The sequence below is a fragment of the Ovis canadensis genome, chromosome 6, assembly GCF_042477335.2.
Source record: "Ovis canadensis isolate MfBH-ARS-UI-01 breed Bighorn chromosome 6, ARS-UI_OviCan_v2, whole genome shotgun sequence".
Classification (NCBI taxonomy): Eukaryota; Metazoa; Chordata; class Mammalia; order Artiodactyla; family Bovidae; genus Ovis; species Ovis canadensis.
The window spans coordinates 119,761,228-119,782,789 of NC_091250.1; the positions used below are offsets into that span (position 1 = coordinate 119,761,228).

General features: G+C 51.7%; 2 protein-coding genes across 2 annotated transcripts in view; both read left to right on the forward strand.

Annotated features, from left to right (window-relative positions):
* Positions 1–20,344, forward strand: part of JAKMIP1 (janus kinase and microtubule interacting protein 1) — a 159,608-nt gene extending 139,264 nt beyond the window's left edge. The window contains exons 17-22 of the mRNA XM_069594691.1: positions 2,230–2,298; positions 3,702–3,779; positions 7,162–7,365; positions 14,090–14,155; positions 17,427–17,471; positions 18,609–20,344. Of these exons, the coding sequence (XP_069450792.1) occupies positions 2,230–2,298; positions 3,702–3,779; positions 7,162–7,365; positions 14,090–14,155; positions 17,427–17,471; positions 18,609–18,638 (492 nt within the window). The 3' untranslated portion in view covers positions 18,639–20,344. The remainder of the gene's footprint in view (positions 1–2,229; positions 2,299–3,701; positions 3,780–7,161; positions 7,366–14,089; positions 14,156–17,426; positions 17,472–18,608) is intronic.
* Positions 20,048–21,562, forward strand: part of C6H4orf50 (chromosome 6 C4orf50 homolog) — a 77,467-nt gene continuing 75,952 nt past the window's right edge. The window contains exon 1 of the mRNA XM_069594698.1: positions 20,048–21,060. The gene's annotated coding sequence lies outside the window, so the exon portion shown is untranslated. The remainder of the gene's footprint in view (positions 21,061–21,562) is intronic.

A 21,562-nucleotide genomic window follows, 5' to 3' on the forward strand; every position in this document is an offset into this window, starting at 1 on the left:
CTTGGGGGCACAGCAAACGTGAACTCTAGGGGGAGGCTCTGTGGGTGCAGCTTTATCTAGGCTTGTTCCTGCTATGGAGCCAGCATGCGCCCCACACACCTCCTCAGCCCCACCTCCCCCTTCCTTCAGCAAGTGACTGTCGGAGCTTTCTTCAGGCCAGGCCCCGGGCTGGGTGAGGAAACTTAACAGAGCACGCCCCATGTGGTGGGACAAGGGAAGCAGCAATCTGTCAGCTGAGAGCTGTGCCAGGATCCGTGGAAGGCCTCGGATCCCACAAACTCAGGAAGCAGGGCAGGCTTCCTGGAGGAAAGAAAGAAAGAAAGTGAAGTCGCTCAGTCGTCTCTGACTCTTTGCGACCCCATGAACCGTAGCCCACCTGGCTCCTCCGTCCATGGAATTTTCGAGGCAAGAACACTGGAGTGGGTTGCTATTTCCTTCTCCAGGGGATCTTCCTGACCCAGGGATCTAACCCAGGTCTCCTGCATTGTGGGGAAATTACTGTCTGAGCCAACAGGGAAGCCTTCCTGGAGGAAGTGACACCTAACACAGGTCCACAGGCTGAGTAGATGTTACCTCTATACAGACCCGGGCGGAGGCTGGGGATGGAAGTGGTGATGTTCCGGGCAGAGAGAGGAGGTGGGCAGAGCCCCTGAGGTGAGGGAAGGCGGGGCTGTTCCCCCAGCGTTGTCAGGAGTGCCAGGCTCTCCTGGGAGGCTTTAAGTGGGAGCAGGGAAGGTCCACAAGTAGATGCTAAATGTTTCTGAGGGAAGGCACTGGCCGAAGGGGATTTGGAGTTGGACGCAAGCTTAGGGGCTGAGAGGGGGCCTGCCTTGGGCGGTGGCAATGGAGAATGGTGGGCGGGGTTTTGAACCAAGAGGAGGTAGAACCAACACGGGAAGTGAAGAGGGTGGAGCTATGGCTGTTCTCAGCTTTCCCTTCCGGGGTCAAGGTGAAGAGCTATGGTCGCTCTCAGTTCCCTTCCAGGGTAAAGAAGAGATGGGGTCTTCCCTGTAGAGGGGGGCCAGTGAGCCCTTTCTCAGGGACTTGAGGCGTCAGGCTGTGGGAGACATGTCTGGGCTAAAGGGGGCATTTCAGAGACATTTCAAAGAGGGAGAACCCATAAGGGAGGTGAGAACCCCCAAAGGAGAACCCCTCGAGGAGAGAGGATGACCAAGGACAGGGGCTCTAAGGGCCCCGAGAGTCCAGGAGGGGCAGCCATGTCCAGAGGAGGAGGACAAGAGGTCTGGGGTGTCGGGACGGGGCCCGTCCACAGGCGAGTAGCAGGCAAGCCCCGTGGCAAGGAGTTCGTCTGTGGGCTTTAGCAACGAGGAGGTGAATATTCATACATGGTGTCAAACCCGACCCTCCTGGACACCCTAAAACATCCTCCACAGAGTGTCACCCAGTTACCTGGACCTCCCCACCCCCCCCCGCCCCGCCCCGCCCCGGCTCTCAGGTGGTCTCCTCGTAAAGAGACACCTGCATGCCCACACTTGGGGGGCAGCTGCCTGTGCCTGCTTACCCCCAGCCCAGACCTGAGAATGGGCAGACACACCCCCATCACCAGCCCATCCAGCTGCCCCCACGGGTTTTCTCAGGCCATCACAGCCTACCTGGTCAGAACCCCCTTCATTCCTGCACCCCATGGTGCCCCTGGCTGTTCAGACATGCCCCAGGTGGCTGCAGGGGGCAGCTGTGGGGGTGCAGACCTGCGGGCAGGGTACAAAACCCCGCTTCTCACCTGTGTGACCTTAGACAAGTGACTTAATTTAGCTGCCATGTCCTCACCTGCAGTGTGGAGTGACGCTGCCTTCTCCACGGGGTGGTCGTGAGGGGGATGGGTGAGGTCCCAGGCAGGAAGCCACCAGTACACAGCAGGGAAGAACCCAGGGAGGCTTGCCGGCCCACCTGGGGGGCTCTCAGGGCACACGCTCGCAGCCTTCCGCACGGGTCCACCGTGCATACCCACCACCTCCTCTACATACAGGCTCACCTGGACACACACCTCACACCCACCTTCACGTACATATGCACATGTGTGTACCCATGATTCCTGAGCAAACATCTGTTGAAGCTGAAACATCTGTGCAGACTATGAAATTCCATTTCAAGGACCACCATGGGACATGTGGGGGGACCCCTCTGGGCCAGGAGCCTCCTCAAGGAGGGCGGCCCGATGATGGGCACTGGTTCTGACTAGCTGCACTCTCTGTCCCTGCTGTTTTCCAGTGGCTGAAGCAAATAGAGGGAACGGAGGCGGCCCTGACCCAGAAGATGCTAGACTTGGAGAAGGAGAAGGTAAAGGACATGCCCCGACCCTGGGATGGAGGGGGTTGACAGAGTGCAGATAACTCGCTTCCCGGGAAGGATTTACGTGTGTTTTGTGTTGATTTGCATGTATTTCTAAATTTTGCTTTTGCTTTCATCCCTATCCGGTGTGGTCATCATCTATTCACTCAGTTATTCACTTGATACATTTTTTGGAGCCTCTGTGATCCTGGAAACTATGACAGTTTTAGGGGTTCAGTAATGAATAGCAGGGTCCCTGCCTTGAGGGTCTAGCCCAAAAGCCCATGGGGACATGTGCATGGGAGCGGACAGCCACGGTGCAGCATGAGAACCTTACGAGAGGCAGGTCAGTGATATGGAAGCAGATGGACCAGGGGCTCTGGAGACACAAAGAAGGGGCTCCCGTCTTCGCTTGCCCCTTCCTGGACTTGAGTTTGGGAGAGACACCCTGGACCTCCTTTTTCTTATGGCTAATGGGGTTTTCTATCTCCATCTCGGTGAGCTGGAGGGATGAGCGATGCTGGACGCATAGCCCATTATCACAGTGCTTGGCACCTATGGGCACCTGATTAACAGTGATGGTGGCTATTCACCAGGGGCCCTGGGCATAGAGCAGGATCTGTCATACCCAGTCTGGGGATGTTGGAGAAGGCTGCCAGAAGAGATGGTTCTTGAGCTTTCAAAGACCAATTTCCCCAAGTAGAAGTGAGGGGAATAAGGAAGAGCCTGAGGCCTGGAAGCAGTGTGTGGCATGGGAAGAGCCTGAGGCCTGGAAGCAGTGTGTGGCATGGGAAGAGCCCTGAACTGAATCCCCAGGCCTGGGCATCTAGTCCACCTCCATCACCAGTGAACCGTGGCATCTAGAACAAGGCACTGGTCCTCTCTGGCCCTCTGTTTCCTCCTCTACAGAATCAAGTGGCTGCAACAGCTGAGCTCTAACCCTGAAATCTTCCAGTCAGTAACAGGAAGATATTGGGGTTCTGGAGAACTCATGCTTGGGGGGGACTGAGTGATGGAGGGTGAGGAGAACATGTCCAGCAGGGAGAGTACCCAGGAGATGGGTGATGCTGCTGGTGGGGGGAGAAAGAGCCACATCAGAGAACTATTGAAATGGTCTTCAGAAGGATTCCTACAACCTGGGCTTGGGAACCAGGCCAGGCACCCAAGAGGAAGGAAGCTGGGGGTGTGGGGAAAGGCTTGATGGAGGTTCCTGGGCCTGGGAAGCTCCTGCTGGGGGTTCACACAGAAGCGACCAGGGCAGATCTGACCCCCCTTCTCACTCGAGCACCTGATGGGTCCCCACCTCGGTGGGACTGTCACTCCCCAGCGAGTGTGAGTAGGCTGGCTCTGAAGAGCTGCCTGGTGATGAGTCCTTGTGCTGATCTTGACCCTGGGCACCTCCTCTTTTTCAGGATCTGTTCAGCAGGCAGAAGGGCTACCTGGAGGAGGAGCTGGATTACAGGAAGCAAGCCCTCGACCAGGCTTACCTGGTAGGACCGGAAGTGGGTTGGATGTTCTGGTTCTTTAGACTCAGCACTACAGGCTGCTCTCCCTTGGGGGCTGATGGCGAATGTGGGGTCCATGACGTGTTGCATGGGCGAGATCGCAATGCCGCCTCCACGTTTCGGTTTCAACCTGAACAACTGTACAGATAAATGGTCACTTTTTCCAAGTCAGTCATGATTTTTCCAATATATTTACTTAGCTTGATCAATTTCTCTGGGCATACTTATTCAGTTCTGGGCTTCTCTGGTGGCTCAGCCAGTTAAGAATCTGCCTGCAATGTGGGAGACCTGGGTTCACTTCCTGGGTTAGGAAGATCCCCTGGAGGAGGGCATGGCAACCCACTCCAGTATTCTTGCCTGGAGAATCCCCATGGCCAGAGAAGCCTGGCAGGCTACAGTCCACTGGGTCGCAAAGAGTTGGACACCACTGAACAACTCAGCACACACACTCAGTTCTAGTAACCATTTGAGATGAAGGAAAAGAAACTTTCTGCTTATTTATTTTTATTAATATTTATTTACATGCTTAAAGCCCAGAGCAAGCTTTCCCATAAGTAGCAGAAAGAGACAGTCACAAAGGAACACAGAAGTGGGACTTCCCAGGCAGTTCAGTGGCTAAGACTCACGCTTGCACTGCAGGGGCATGGGTTTCGATCCCTGGTTGGGGAACTGAGATCCCACATGCTACATGGCATGGCAAAAAAAATTTTTTTTTAAAAAGAACACAGGTAAAGCAGTGAGTGGAGGGCAGGTGATCATCAGAACAAGAATTATTTGTCATGAGGTTCTGTGCAACATCAAGCCTGGGTCACAGAACTAGTTGTGGGCTTCCAGGTGATGAGTGTAAGGAGGGACCATGTTCAGGTTCATAGGTCATATGGCTTTGAGGGGGCATTTCCTGAATGTTCCCCACATCAGAGAGAACTCTGAGCTCAAGGCTGCTTTTTCAGGAAGAAGCAGTGAGTAGCAACATCTGGAGCAAGACTTTGCCTAGATCATTTGTAGCTAAGTCTTTTGACAAAGAGGGTTTCCACCTAACAAACGCAGAATCAATAACTAAACATTAACTTGCAATCCCCACTTCCATAAATACAGAGAGCAGGAGGCTGGGCTTAGCACCGGCAGGACATTCTGGATGAGAAGGCTGGTCTGCCTCCCCTTGACACTTCACGTCCAGGCTCCGGAGGCTTGAACCCCTAGGGCAGGGAGCCGCAGATGGTGAAGGTCCGGAAGGTTTCAGCCTCATCAAGACAAGGCGTTTTCCTCTCGATTGTCATTTCTGTGCATACAATGTTGTAATGGTGGTCAGAGCAACTGAAAAATGAGAACTTGTTCATTCTTTTTTCCCTCTCACTTTTTTGGGTTTTCCTTGATTCTATCAATTCTATCTTGATTCCATCCTTTTGCAAATACCCTTTCTTGCTGCATTATACACCATCTCTGTCCTCCCCTGGGCTTCCCCAATAAGTTCCGAGGAATACTATTTCAGGGGATAACATGGAAACCTGTGGCCAAAAAAAAAGAGGGAGAGTAATTCTGTTGACCTCTGGCTCCTTAATATGCTTAAGGATGGGCTAAGACTCCAAGAGGAACAGAATAAGTCATATGTCAAGTTCACAGGTTCTCAGACCCTCTTCTCAAGGGACATCTTGCAAGGCTGGTGTTCCCCAGCACACTCTGGGAAACTCGGTGTCCACCCTTGGCTGTCAAAGTGCTGTGTGCAGAAAGGCCCTGGGGGACCCTGAGAACCTGAGTCCTGGTTCTGTAGAGGAGACCGCTGGGCAGGCTGATCCTGTTGCTGGGTAGAAGCAACATTCTTACCCAAAGAACATTCCAGGAGCTTATCTGGCAATCCAGTGGTTAAGACTTCGCCTTTTAATGCAGGGGGTGTGGGTTCTATCCCTGGTCAGAGGGCTAAGATCCCATATGCCTCAAGGCCAGAAAATCAGAATAAACCACAGGGGCAAAATTATAACAAATTCAATAAAGATTTTAAAAATGATCCACATCAAAAAAAAAAAAAAAGGAAAAAGACTATTCCAGAGCCTCAAGTGGGATTTCAGGCACATGTTGAGGTTGGAGCTGTGATCAGTGTGAGGCCGACCTGAAGAGTCAGGGAAGTAAAATGCTCCCGAGGGTGGCAGTACCATGTGCCCCGGCAGAAGCAAGGACAGCAGGTGCCAGACACACACCTGTGTTCCTTTGTCATCGTGCAGAGTGAGATGGCACAGGGCCACAGTAGAGCTTCTGGAATTGGATGGTGAGATCCTGGCTGGAAACTGGCCACTTGGGGGCCTCCTAGGAGTTCAGCTGCTGAAGGGGGGCAGCCAGCAGACACAGGCAAGCTCCCACTCCATGGGGACCCCTTAGCTGTGTCAGTGGACACATTCCCACCTTCTAGTTTCCTGGGGTGATCGCTGGAATTGGGAGAGAGGAAGCCAATGCCTATTGGCTAAAATTGGTCTGGTGGGCCTGGAATTCCCTTGCAGAGTTGGCACAGCTGTGCTGAAATGGGGGAGGCTACAGGAGCAAATGGCCACAGGCACAGAGGGCTACCTGTGTTGACCCTCTGCTTCATACCACCTCCTGCCTCTTCCTGGCAGTTTCCATTAAAACTGGTTGTTGGTCGGTAGCATCTTGGGAAAAGAAGGAGCTGCTCCTAGCAAGGGATTCAGGTGGGGATTTAGGGAAAAAGAGAAGGAAATACTTCTTTCTCTCTTTCATCCCTAGATATTCCTATAAGGTAACTGTATTTAAGTGTCTCACCATGAAGTTGAAAAGAAATAACATCCTCTCAGGATGAAAACTCCAATCTTTCACAAAGATCTCCTCCATTGGCTACTAATCTCTCATGTGCTTTGCTAACCAAGGGAGTCTTGCTTTTCGCGGGGAGGAGGGAGCAATGAGGACATTGCCCCCAGTTGCTTGGGGTTGAAATCGCTTTTCTCATGAGCCAGCTGAACGACAAGTGCCTGCAATTTGGAACACATTTTCCCACGCTACTCCAGATAAAAGAGATTTGTTTCCCAAGCTGGAGACAGTAAATTGGAAGCCAAGGATAAAAATAAAGATGAGTCCAATCAAACCTCTCTTTGAATCAGATATTTTAAGGAGAGGTTATGACTATTTTTTCTTTATCTGTAGAGAGCAGAACATCTTGATTGAATAGAGTAAGACATGTTCTCAAAACTGTGCAGGGGGCTGGAAGGGGCTCCCTCACCCCACCCCGCTCTGCTCGGCCCGCCTGCCTGCCTCCCCACCCCGCCCAAGATCCCCCAGCTCAGCCTCGCTCAGCTGCAGGGTCCTGGGGTTTCCTGTCCCCCTCACCTTGTGACCTCCCACTGTCTGTGTCATGTGGGTCGCTCAGAAAATCCAGGAGCTGGAGGCCACGCTGTACGATGCGCTGCAACAGGAGCCGGGGCGGAGGGCCAGCGAGGCGCTGAGCGAGGGCCAGCGGGAGGACCTGCAGGCTGCCGTGGAAAAGCTGCGCCGGCAGATCCTGCGGCAGAGCCGGGAGTTCGACAGTCAGATCCTGCGGGAGCGCATGGAGCTGCTGCAACAGGCCCAGCAGGTAGGGGAGGGGCCGGCAGGGAGAGGGGCCTAGCTGGTAGGGGTGGGGCAGGCAAGTGGGGGAGGGACTGGTAGGGGGAGGGGCCCAGCAGGTGGGGGAGGGGCCGACAGGTAAGGCAAAAGACAGGCAGGGAGGGGAAGGCCCAGTTGGTAGGGAGACGGGCCAACAGGTAGGGGAAAGGACAGTCAGGTAAGGGGAGGGGCCAGCAGGTGGTGGGCGGGGCGGTAGGGAGAGGGGCCCAGCAGGTAGGGAGAGGGGAGGGGCAGGCAGGTAGCGGGAGGGGCCCAGCAGGTAGGGAGAGGGGTCAGTAGGTAGGGGGAGGGGTCCAGCAGGTAGGGGTGGGGATGGCCATGTAAGGGGAGGGACCTCGCAGGAAGGGGGAGGGGCAGACAGGTAGGGGCGGGGGCCGGCAGGTAGTGACAAGGACCTGGCAGGTAGGAGCAGGCGTCCCGCCGGGCACCACTGTCCACCGTCCCCACTTCTCCACCCCTCCTGCCCCCTGTCGGCACACTGACACCTCTGAGGGCCCATTCACTGGAGAGCTGGCCGTAAAGCAGGTTTCCGTGAAGTGGGGGTGTCTTCCCGTGGACGCCCTCATAACCCGGTGAACCCTCAGTGATTGGAGGGGGGTGTTGCTTACGGGCACACTATACAGCCCACTGTTTCTAATCATACATTTGAACAAGGTCCCCACCCTGCCAAATGGTAACACAAACCAAAAGGAGGCGTCCCCACTTCCTCCAGCATCTGTCTTCTGTTTAAACTCAGGTTCTTGTAACCAGGGGCGCCGGCGGGCCAGTTTACTTTAGGGCTGTATTTTGTGATGACGACTGCTTTGAGGACTGGACCAGGAAGCTGTATCACTTGTTACCTCTGAACACCGAATGTATTCCCAAGTGTGTGCGGCGTCCTGTGTGAGCTTCTTGTGCTGCTGAGCCCACCGGGGGCCTGATTCCCAGGACCCGTCGTGCTGCTGGAGCTGAGGCGGCCCCAGGGTCTGGCCGTCCTTGGAGGCTCACTGCTTTAGATCTCTTACCCCACGGCACTCCTGCGGGTGGGACGATTACCTCCGAGACTCAGGAAGGTTAACTCATGTGCCTGAAGGCCCTACAGCTCATAAGGAATCTTGCCAGTGCGGAAGGATCTAGATAACCAGTGGGAGTCGATGGCACCGAAGGAGAGGGAGACAGAATTGGAAGAAGGAGCCGGTGGAGAAGTGCCTTCTGTCCCAGGCAGCAGAGGCCGGATTCCCGTTGAGTGCGAAAAGGGCGGGGCAGGCACAGCTGACTGCATTTGGTTGAGGAGTGAAAGGGCCGTGACCAAAGGGGAAAGGGTAACTGGAGGTATGAACGCGAGTTCTTCATTCCATTCTTGATTTGGGCAAAGGGACCCCGGGCAGCCCCTGCAGGAGCCGCTGGGCTCCTGTGCCGCTGTGATCTGCTCGCCAGCTACTGAGCTAGCCGGCTCAGATGGGCGTGGCTCCTGAGCGCCCCGCCTCTGATGGGCGTGGCCCCGAGCCAGTCCGATGTCTGCAGCACACACAACACATGCAACAGACAACTTTCAGCGCACGACACAATATAGCACAGCACAGCACCGTCAGGGGCTCTGGCAGCACTCGGCCGTATCTGACCCAGCCTGGGGCACCGGATGCCTGGTTTGACCAGAAGGACACGTCCCAGTTTGCCGTGGGCTGCGGCGGTCCGTTTTGCCTGCATCTAGCCCATAGGATGCAGTGACGTCACCACTGTGACTCCTGTGGACGTTTTATTTTTCAAGCGCTGTTAACTAAGGGGAAAAGTGGATGCAGAGGGCGAAAAATCAATCAGCACATGGCCCCTTTCCCAACAGACGCATTTGGCCCATCTGCACCATGTTCCGCTGTAGTGAAGATTGGAGCTAATCCACTCATGCCAACTTGCTTTGTCCTATCCCTCCCCAGCCCCACAACCTCTGTCCCTGCCAATCCATCCACTGCACCCCAGAAGACTTCCTAACACAGTGCAGTACCACCCTTGCCCAAAGACCCACCCTGGCTCCTCAGTGCCCAGAGGATGAAGCCTGGGTTGCGTAACCTGACCTCCTGACACCCCTGGGCCCCGTGCTCACCTCTACAAATGCATCGGCTGCCTCTCACCAGCTTTTCCTGCTCCATGTCACACTGTTTCCATTTGTAACTTTTCTGACATCTGCTTACGATGCATTGTTCTCCAGGCTGGGGACACAGCACTTGCCCTCTTGAGGCTTATATTCCAGAGCAGGGAGACAGACCAGTGCTGGCACTTAGAGGAGGCTCAATAAATGTTGGTCCATTGAGGGTCACGCCAACCCTCCGAGTGGGGGCCGTTGATGCAGTTTCACAGGTGAAGTGAGTGAGGCTCAGAGAGGGTAAACAACTTGCCCAAAGTCACACAGCCAGGAAGTGGCAGAGCTGGGATGGTAATCCATATCCTTAGATTGGCAAAACTCTTAAACACTGCCCCTTCCAGCCTCCCATAACCAGGTGAGAGGCCGACCCCGGTTGTTTTTTTTTTAAAGTCATGAAAGACTAGAATGAGTCAGCTTCTCAGGCTGACTTCTTTTTAGATAAAGATACTTTTTTTCACTTAATCTTTTTTTTTTAAATTTTTTACTTTATATTGGGGGTATTCAGTTCAGTTCAGTTGCTCAGTCGTGTCTGACTCTTTGTGACCCCATGAACCACAGCACACCAGGCCTCCTTATCCATCACCGACTCACGGAGTCCACCCAAAACCATGTAAATCAGAATTACAATGAGGTATCACCTCACACTTGTCAGAATGGCCATTGTCAAAAAATCTTTAAACAATAAATCTGTCGGTGATGCCATCCATCTCATCCTCTATCATCCCCTTCTCCTCCTGCTCTCAATCTTTCCCAGAATCAGGGTCTTTTCAAATGAGTCAGCTCTCTGCATCAGGTGGCCAAAGTATTGGAGCTTCAGCTTCAACATCAGTCCCTCCAATGAACACCGAGAACTAATCACCTTTAGGATGGACTGGTTGGATTTCCCTGCAGTCCAAGGGACTCTCAAGAGTCTTCTCCAACACCACATTTCAAAAGCATCAATTCTTCGGCACTCAGCTTTCTTTATAGTCCAACCCTCACATCCGTACATGACTACTGAGGGTATAGTTGGTTTATATTGTTGTATTAGTTTCAGAAGTACAGCAAAGTGATTCAGTTTTACATATACATATATCCACTTTTTTCAGATTATTTTATTATATGTTATTACATAATGTTGAGTAGAGTTCCCTGTGCTATACAATAGGTCTTTGTTGATAATATATTTCATATGCATATGTTAATCTCAAACTCCTCATTTATCCCTCCCACCCCAATTTTTCCCTTTGGTAACTATAAGTTTGTTTTCAAAGTCTGTGAGTCTGTCTCTGTTTTGTAAGTAAGTTCAAAAAATGGACAGATGATTAAATAGACATTTCTCCAAAGAAGACATACAGATGGCGAAAGAGCACATGAAAAGATGCTCAGCATCACTAATGATTAGAGAAATGTAAATCAGAATTACAATGAGGTATCACCTCACACTTGTCAGAATGGCCATTGTCAAGAAATCTTTAAACAATAAATCTGGGGAGAATATGGAGAAAAGGGAACCCTCCTACACTGTTGGTGGGAATGTAAATTGTACAGCCACTATGGACATCAGTATGGAAGTTCCTTCAAAAACTATACACAGAATTACCATATGACCCAGAAATTCCAATTCTGGACATGTATCCATAGAAAACCATACTTTGAAAAGATACATGCACCCCAGTGTTCATGGCAGCACTATTTACAATAACCAGGGCATGGGGGCAACCTAAGTGTCCATCAACAGAGGAATGGAGAAAGATGATGTGGTCCATACATATAATGGAATATTACTCATCCATTAAAAATGAAATAATGCCATTTGCAGCAGCATGGATGGACCTAGAGATTATCCTACAGAAGTAATAGCTCTCTGTCTGAAGTAACACAGACAGAGAGAGACAAATGCCACATGACATCACTTATATGTGGGATCTAAAAAAAATGATACAAAGGAACTCAGACTGATTTTCAAAGCCCAGAAGCTGTTCCTGGGACATTTTTGCAAATCCTTCAAAAACTATAAGAGGTTGTCCCCCTTCCATGTGGCACTGTGATTTCCAAGGCACTGTTCCCTGGGTGCCCATTTCACCCCCAGAGTCACAGGGTCACCGTGCAGTTATTACAGAAGAGGGATTCCACAGAGAGATTAATTGATTACATGACACCCCAAAGTCCACCAGCTGATAAATTTGGGGCCCGGAATCCAAACCAGAGTCTAGTTGAGTTTGTGCTCATTTTTAGACCATCCCCGCCTTGCAAGGGAATCTCTGAGGAGCGGTCACTGTCTCCCTCAGGTGAAAGAAGGTTAGAAACATATCCGGTCTCCTTTATAGAGCACATACTCTGCCAACTTTACTCTAAGCGTTTTGCAGATGCATTTGCTAAATCCTCAGATGTGGGCAACACTATTACTCCCAATTTACAGATAAGGAAACCAAGGCCAGAGAGGCTGAATTACTTGCCCAAGGTCACATATCTAAGGGGAGGTTTTTTGTGTGTCTTTTCCTTATCAATCCGGGCCTCCCTTGTGGCTCAGCTGGTAAAGAATCCACCTGCAATGCAGGGCACCTGGGTTTGATCCCTGGGTTGGGAAGATCCCCTGGAGAAGGGAAAGGCTACCCACTCTAGTATTCTGGCCTGGAGAATTCCATGGACTGAGTAGTCCATGGGGTCGCAGAGTCGAGATGACTGAGTGACTTTCACTTTCTTTTTTTTATCAATTCACTCTATTTTGCTGCCAGTGTGATCTTTCCAAAATCAAAATCTCATCATTTCCCTACTTAAAACCCTTCACAGACTCCCCATGACACCCCTAAATCTGCAAGCTCCTCACCGGAAAGCTTCTCACTGGAACATTGAGACCCTCTGCCCCCTGGCACCGCCAGCTCCCTGCACACACGTGTCATCCCTTCTGCCTGGATCCTTCCCCTTTCCTGCATCTGGAAAGCTACCGTGGGCCTCCTCGGGGCCCCCCAGCCCACACCTCAGTTCCTCACCCCCCTCACCTCTCTGCTCAAGCTTGACCTTCCCTGAGACCCCATGTAAATAACACCCCTTCAAGCTTGACCTTCCCTGAGACCCCATGTAAATAACACCCCTTCCCTTTCCCTACCCCACTTGACTTTCTCTGTGACGTCTGTATTTATCTAGGGCATCATCCATGTATTTCCATAATTCCATTGGCTGAACCTGATGGACCACAAACCCCTCAAGGCCCCAGGCCTATTGAGCCATTCCTGCTGAGTGGGCACAGGGCCTATTGAGCCAAACCTGCTGAGTGGGCGCATGTGCCCACAGTGGTGATTCTCAGAGTTGGATCCCCAGAGCAGCAGCATTCCCATCGCCTGGGAATCTGTGGGGAAACACAGCTTCTCAGGCTCCATCCTGGAACTGATGAGTCAGCAACTCTGGGGCAGGGCCCCTGGGATCCGCAGGGCCTCCAGGTGATGCTGAGCTGAGTCTAGGAATCTGGGCAGAAGGTTTCTCCAGGTTTGAGGATGGGTCTACATGCTTAATTCAGGCTGATGTGAACTGCCTGGCCTTCAGTCCGACAGCCTTCTCCCAAGGAATGAGGTGTCCGTCTGCATTCAGGGCTGGTGAGGCTAGCAGCTATCCTGGCCTATCAGCCCTGTTGGGTGATGAAGCCCTACTGGACACATGACAAACTGGAAAAGGTCATGCCTGCCAGACCTCCTGGTGAGATGCTGCGTGGAACTGGAAGAAACAGATTGGTAAATTGCTGAGCACCGGTGGGTGTGCACCCCAGGGAGCAGAGCCAGGCAGGTGGCCATCTTTCCCTGTTGGCTCAGGACTGATGAGTTTCTCAAGACTCTGGACATTCAGTGCTAAAACCAGGAGTGGCCCAGGCTCACGGGGACAGTTTGTCATCCTTAAACCTAAGAACCTGGGTGGATGCTGCAGCCATGCCCCCCATCAACACTCATCTCCTCTGCCCCTGCTCCCAGGCTCCAGCTAAATAAATCTTGGACATGTCATTTGGTGCTGCTTCAAATCCATGAGCTTTATTGACCTGCCCAAAAGGCACCTCCGTGTCTTGGTCTGATCTTGATGTTTATGTTTTCAAAAGATCCTGCCCTAAGAGTGCAATCTGTTTCCATGCATTTCAAGAACATGCAAAAATCTACCTTTAGTGAGAGGTCAGAATAGAGTCACTTGGGGGCCAGGGAGCCTCCTGAATGCTGAAGAGGCCCTCAGTCTTGATTCAGGAGGTGGAGAGACAAGGCTGTTCAACATATAAAAGTTAGTCGAGTTGCCCACTTACTGTTTGTATATTAAGCAGCTTATTGTCGTTGTTCAGTTGCTAAGTTGTGTCTGACTCTTTTTGACCCCATGGACTGCAGCATGCCTGGCTTTCCTGTCCTCCTCTATCTCCCAGAATTTGCTCAAACTCATGTCCATTGAGTCAGTGATACTATCTAACCATCTCATCCTCTGCTGCCCTCTTCTCCTTTTGCCTTCAATCATTCCCGACTCATTTCTAACGAGTCGCTGCTTACACTCTACACTAGGCAAACAATGAAGAGTGAGAGTTGAACCTGGAAAATTTACTTTTTCTGATCCAGAACTTAATGTGTTGCAGCGAGTGCGAGAACTGGAGGATAAGCTGGAGATCCAGAAGCGACACCTGAAAGAACTGGAGGAAAAGGTAGGTGGTGTGAGCTTGCACCAGTCCCGGGCTTCCTTCCATGAACCGCTCATGTGGAATATTCTGAAGAACAGGCTCTGTCTTCAGCCCTCTCTTCTCTGCCCATGTCCCCCATACTGGCAGTCCAAGAAATAAGTACTTTTCTAGGGAAGAAAGTCTGAACCCCTCTGACACTACCTCACCGGGAAGGGGGACGTCACTTTCTTCATGGACTCATTCTCCTTAAATGACATTTATGCCTAGAACCAATGAGTGTTCTTCCCTTCAGGGAAGTCTCTTCCTTCCAGCAGGAAGTGATGCTGATGCCCAGTCCCACTGGCCCCTATGGTTGTCACCACTTTACGGGTGAGGACACTGAGCCTGAGAAAGATTCAAACACTTGTCCACAGTCCCACAGCTGGGATAACCCAGGTCTCCAGGGATTCCACAGTCACCCCACCAGCGCCCCTGCCACATACTGCTGGTTGAGACGGTTGAATGAGTCCATATACGTGGCATCTTTGTCAGGGCACTTACCACGTCCTATTCTTCTGCCCAGTGGCCGGGACTTCCTTGAGTTCAGGGACCAGCTTTTATTTACCTCTTTATCCAAGACAGTTCTTGCCGTGAAATAGGGCATCATGAAATGTTTGCAGGATGAGTAATAGATGAGTAGAAAACCCAGACTTCCCTGATGGTTTAGACAGTAAAGAATCTGCCTCCCATATGGGAGACCTGGGTTTGATCCCTGGGTTGTGAGGAAGATGCCCTGGAGAAGGGAATGGCTACCCACTCCAGTATTCTTGCCTGGGAAATTCCATGGACAGAGAGCCTGGCAGGCTATAGTCCATGGGGTCACAAAGAGTTGGATATGACTGATGGACTAACACACACACACACACACAAACACACTCACACGGAAAACCCACAATTGCACATTTTATGTTGTAGAGGTAAGCTCATGTTTGGGAGTAGGTGATGGACTCTGACCCCAACTTGGGACGGGGGGTGTCTGTTGGGGACAGCATGCACCAAAAAAGCTTGAGGGATGATGTGCTGCCTCCCTGGAAAAGAAGATGGAGAAAGGAGATTTCTGGGCTTCAGGTGTCTGAGGCTGATCTTTGGAGAGAGGAAGCTGACTCATTCCATGGACAGAGCAGGGCCAAAGTCACGAAAGCCACCAGAGGGCAGATTCAGGGCTGTCTGCAAATGGGACGACAGCCCACTCTTTCTAGAGGGAATCAAACACAATGGCCCAAAGAGATATAGCAGCTCTTCAGATGCTACACCAGCTTTCTGTCCTGAAAGTCAGCTTTTACACAGATTAACTCACCTTCCTAGCGTCTTCCCTCCTGTACCTGGAACCCCAGGGCCTCCCAGCCTGCACAACCGGCAGTGTCCTCACGGGGGCAGCAGAGGGTAATGGCTGGAGGATCTGGGCCGGTTCTTCTGCGTGCCCTGGAAACCCCGTAGGAATTTGGTTTAAGGAGACCCCTAGAGTCCCCATCGGGCTTCCCTGGTGGCTCAGCAGTAAAGAATCTGCCTGCAATGCAGGAGACTCTAGTTCGATCCCTGGGTCAGGAAGATTCCCTGGAGGAGGGCATGGCAACCCACTCTGGTATTCTTGCCAGGAGAGAATCCCCATGGACAGAGGAGCCTGGCAGCTACGGTCCATGGGGGTTGCACAGAGTCGGACACGACTGAAGCAACTTAGCAGCAGCAGAATCCCCATCAAACAGCTGCTCACCACTCCCCCCTCCTCAACACACAACTTCTGAGGTTATTTTGAGCAGCCAGTAAACGCAAAAGTGTTAGTTGCTCAGTCGTGTCGGACTCTTTGTGACCCCATGGACTGTAGCCCACCAGGCTCCTCTGTCCATGGGATTTTCCAGGCAAGAATACTGGAATGAGCTGACATTCCCATCTCCAGGTATCTTCCCAACCCAGGGATTGAACCAGAATCTCCTGCATTGCAGGCAGACTCTTTTCCACTAGTGCCTCCTGGGAAGCCCTAACGATAAGTTGAAGTGAAAGTATTAGCTGCTCAGTCTGTCAGACTCTTTGTGACCCCATGGACTGGAGCAGCCTAGGGGGTCTCAAGGACACCTCAAGGATTTCCCCATGGACACTATTGGCCTGGGCTGGTGGAAAAATAACTCCAGCCACCTTGGTCAGAGGTCAGGAACTCTTTCCCCACCACATGCCACAGGGTGGTCTCGGCAAGGACCTCGCCATCCTCAGGTCTCAGTTTCCCCATGTAGAAAATCAAGAGCTAGATGATTCTAAATGTTCCTTCTAGCTTTAACTTCCAGTGATCCTAAAATGTGTTTAAAATTTGTTGGCTATCTGGATGTTCATTTTTTCAGTAACAATTTAGGGGAGCTATTACCTTGAGATTTGGGGGGGAAAAACCAATGAATTATTTTCAAACACCTCAGGTAATATTCAGACATGTTTCTCCTAACCTAATCTCCAAAAAGAATCACCAGCAGTTCTTTTTGAATAAATCAAGTTGTAAATAAGCTAAGGAAGATCTCTATTTTCAGACTGATCTGTACAATTTTTCACTCCTTTAGGGCCACTTTTTTTTTTTTTGGCTGATTTTTTTTTCTTTTTAAAGCAGAAAAACCAATGACATAAAAGATTTTAAACAATGAATCTCTTGGAAGAGTGGGCCCTGGCAGGGCTGGGGGAGGGGGAGGGGGTCTGTTTGTCCCTGGGACCTGGGTGGAGTCTTCCTTATCTTTGTATGCATGTCATGCCCCGCCTTTGGTGAGACCATCAACCAGGACCATCAGAGGGTTCTTCCTGGATATATACTATCCTGCCACATTCTTCAAGAAAGTCACACCCCAGCACCAAAAATTCCTGGTCTGGGAATGTCAGTCCACTCCCTTATTCTTGCCTGGAGAGTCCCATAGACAGAGGAGCCTGGCAAGCTACACAGTCCATGGGGTCACAAAGAGTCAGACATGACTGAGCAACTAACACTTTCACTACGGTGTACATCTCCCCCGTCTGTATTAGCCAGATGTTTGCGGACTGTGTGGGGATAATCCACCCTGGGCAAGGAATCCCACAGAATGGGTTTCTCAGGTGGTATCAGCTTCTAAAGCCCACGGACTTCCTGGGTCTCTTTCCAAACCCAACCCCAGGGCCCTGGTTCTTGTGAAATGCTGTCACTGAGTTCCATACTACATATCTCACATCTTTCTTTCTTTTCTTCCCCCCTCCTCATTTTCTTTTGGTCTTATTTTATAGTTTTTGTTCCTTTTTTTGTTTTTCTCACTAGCATTCATTCTGTGGCCTTGATGACTTCAGTGAGCCAAGAACTCGGGTTGGTATCCTTTCATTTTCACTCATGTTTTCTAAAAAGGAGATTTCTTCCCAACTCTGACCATAACATTCCTTTAGGTGACGTGGAAGGTGGCCTTGTGATAGATTGCTCAGTATCAGGCCCACTGGGCTAGAGGCATCCAGGGGCTGCTGGCACGTTCCACCCCTGGGAGGGAGATTGGGGAGTTCTCAGTGAATAAGGTTGGACAGTGGAAACCTGGTTGTCACCCTATTGTTATTTCATCTTGAAAAGGTGGTTACGGTTTTGTCCAAAGGTCCTCTCTGTTTTGGCTTTGGTTTTTGGTTCTCTCTATTGCCCGTGAACCAATAAATTCACCGTATGGTCCATTATAGGCTCTGTATTTCCCATGGGCCAGTAAATTCACCAAAGAGTTGGCTTCTGGGGTCAGGGGTCTGCAGGAGTCCATGGCCTGCAGGCAAAATGCCCAGGAAGCCTGTGTAAAGATCCCAAGCCCCTTGCCTCTCCCCCTGCCCTGCCCTTGACTGCAGATCTGGTTTTGATGCCATCCCAGCAGCTGGTCCTTCTCTAATCATTGGACCCTGCCTGTCTCACACTGAGTTCCTGCTTTGGCACCCAGGCCTACCCCCTTTCTCCCTGTTCTGAGTGCCCACCATGGACTAGGGACTGCCAAGGCCCCTAGAATCTAGAGTTCTGCCCCCTGAGTCCAGCCCAGGTGAAGGCCTTGTTAGCTCCAGGGATGCTCACAGCCCACTAGCTGCCTGGACCCCCAGACTGAGCTCAGACACTGTGTCCCTGCCCGATGCCCAACCCTTGCACCTGAGGACTTTTCCTCGGGTCCTCTGTGCCCAGTCCTAGGACAGCACTTGGTATGTGGTTGATGTTCATTCAGTGCTTGTGTGGCAAGTAAAGGAAAGACCCCAGGTCTCATCAGACCAGAGTGGGGGTCACTATAATAGGTTGGGGTGGGTGCAGGAGGACAGGCTATCTGAACCCCATTTCCTCTTCTCCTGGATTGTCGGGGAAAGTCCCTCAGGGGGCTCGGCTGGAAGGTTCGGGACAATGGTGGGGAAAGGTGAGGGCAGATAAGCAGGGACTTCTCTAGCCATCCTAACCCTGGGTTCTTGTGTCATTTCCAATTTTTTTTTAATTTTCCAGGATAGAAAAAAAGCTTATGGAATAAACTGAGTCCTATGGCAACCCCGACCCCACTCAAACCAAAATTTGACAGCAAAACAAGTTATTCCAAGCCCAGAGACTGAAACCAGAATTTGTGGATACTTGATGACAGTCCAAAGGGGAGGCATTTAGGATCTACGGCTAGGTCCTGGGTGGGTCGGCTGTAGGAGCTCTGCAGGGACCAAGGGGAATTTGTCAAGCTCAGGGCCACATCTGAGTCCCTGCTGTGGCACCTTCAAGAGCCCGAAGGGCAGAGACCCGAATACCAGGAAACCAAGTGCAATTACTAGAAACTGTTTGATTGGAGAGCCGCTGCACTGTCTCGGGACAGACCTGCGTCCTTGTCCCCACACGGCATGCCTCCCCGGCCGTGGTGTATGTGTCCGGCTAGACACTGACTGTATACATATGTCTCCATGAGCTGTACCCTGTGCATCCCAGAGTCTGCCAGCCAGAGGGACTCGAAAATGTCCCTGTGATCTGAATGCAAAGTCAAGACCCGTTCACCAAAGCCCTCCAGGTCCATGTGCAGCTGGATTCAGCAGCTGAAGGCCAGAGAGAGACAGCTGGAGCCTCACCCACTGGGGATGGTGGATTCCAGGACCTCAGATTTACAAGGGGGAAGCCACAGGCTCCATCACTCTTGTGGGTATAACACAGTGAAAGTTTCAGAGCCTGACTGCACTTGGGGTCATGGTGGAACAAGGACTGAGAGGTGGATAGAGCCCCCACCCAGACCACCCTTGGGCTGTCTCGCACCTGGGTTGTCATTTGCAAGGGGTTGGCAAGGAAGAAATGCTGTGTTATGAAGTGATTCTCTAGAGAGCCTGTGAGGACTGAGGCTCCTTCTGCCATGGTCTGAGACCAAGTCTGCTCTCTTACAACCACAGAGAAGGAGGCAGCCCTTCCTGATTTCAGGAGACCCACCTCTGCATCAAGCCTCTCAGGAGAACAGATGGAGTGGGGCAGCTCAGGAGGGCAGGACACCAGCTAGTGGGAGCCAAGTCTAGGAGGGAATCCCAGAGAAGAGAAGTCCCTTTTGGATGTTGTTGCAGTGAGTGGGTGGGTGCGGGAGCGTCTCCAGGAGAAGACACCTGCTCATATGACTGCCCCCTCCCAAACTCTTGGAAGGAAAACTTTTGGAATCAAAATAGATAAAGTGAAATAGAAGGTAATGGCTGTGAAGGAGAGGATAGCTGTGTCTTATTGAAAGAAGCACCTGAAGGCAAGGATGGTTTGATCCCAAGGATGGAAAGATTCACTACTCTGTGTTTGTTGGACTGCAACTGCAATCCTGTATTTTCCAGTGAGAATAACCTTTGGAGAAAACTTAAATGACCAAAATTCAGGCCACTGGAGGAATTGAGGAGGGGAGGAGAATCTAAGAAAAGAGCTGAAAGTTCTCAGAAGGACAGACCCAAGGATGGAGAACATGGATCTCAGTACAGAGGGGCATCCAGCCGGACAGAGAGGGATGTTCAAACAAAACCAAAGGATTAGGGGGCTCTAAGCAAACAGACACCCAAGACAGCTGAGAAGCGACCATTCCTCTTTTGAAATCTAAACCCAAAGCACCACCACACCAGCCCCATGACTTTCCAGCATCTGACATCCAGAAGCAAATGAACTGATGTCTCTGCTTGGAAAAAGCAGGCATCTGAGCACTCCAGGTAGCAATGGGAATGTAGAACCACACAAGGAACAAAAATGAAAAAGCACACCTGCTTTCTCTGGAGCCAAAGAAGCACAGAGAAGCCTTGCTTTGCTAACTTAGCAGCTCAAGTCTGGGAGGCGTGCAGGGTCCCTGGGAAGCTGGACCCACAGCACAGAGCACCTATCACCTCCCTGCTGCAGGAGTGTGGGGTCTTCTGTCCTCCTGCCCCACACTTCTGTCTACTCAGCTCTCCCACTCAGACAAGAGGATACGAACAATGGTGGCTTTGATGTCAGACCCATCCGGGTCCACTCCCAGACCTGCCACTCCCCTGCAGTGGACACTTGGCAAAATACTTGCCCCTCAGTCTTAATTTTTTCTATCTGTGGAAAGGGGGTGATATTCCCACCCAGCACCTCACAAAAGGTTTTCTTTGGGTACAACTAGACAGACCCAAAGACTCTTAGACACTGGAAGGAGCTGTAGCAGACAGCTTTGAAGACACCCTTGCAGGAGTTGTCCTCAAAGGAGACCTTAAGGCCCACAGGGGACCAGGAGCCATTCTCTTTGCCCCCAGGAGAAAGTCCAGGTGCAAGGGAGTGAGACTTACACAGCCAGGTGTGGGAGCTGCCCTGGCCTACAAGCCCAAAGTCCTCAACAAGAGCCAGCACTTCTTGTGACAGTCCTAGGCATCGCCTCCAAGGTTCCTGCCAGGGACAGGCCCAGTCACAAGAGCCACTGAACTCAGCAGGCCTCAGAGCTCCGGTGGCCCACCAGGTGCGTACTCATGTTCTCAGAGGCCATCCACAGCTGTCCACGAGCCCGGGTGAGGCACAGGGCTCAGGGCTACAGGTGTGGTTGTTGCCTAGCAAGGCAGCTGATCTTCTGCGCAAGTGTGGTTTCCAGGGAAGAAGAGCTACAGAGTCAACTGAACCCAAGTCAGTCTTCACTCAGAGAGGAGCAAGCTTGGGTCCACCCTTTACCACCTGCCTTCTAACAGATCTGATACAGGAATCTCATGCTATGCCATGCTGATTAAGTGCCCAGCATCCCACTCCTCATCCTCACCTCTCTCCTCACACCTCACCCCTCCTCTTACACCCTCATGCCCCACACCTCCCCTCACACCTCACCCCTCCCCTCACACCTCACCCCTCCCCTCACACCTCACCCCTCCCCTCACACCTCACCCCTCCCCTCACACTTCACCCCTCCCCTTACACCTCACTCCTCCTTTTATACCCTCACACCTCACCCCTCCCTTTACACCTCATCCCTC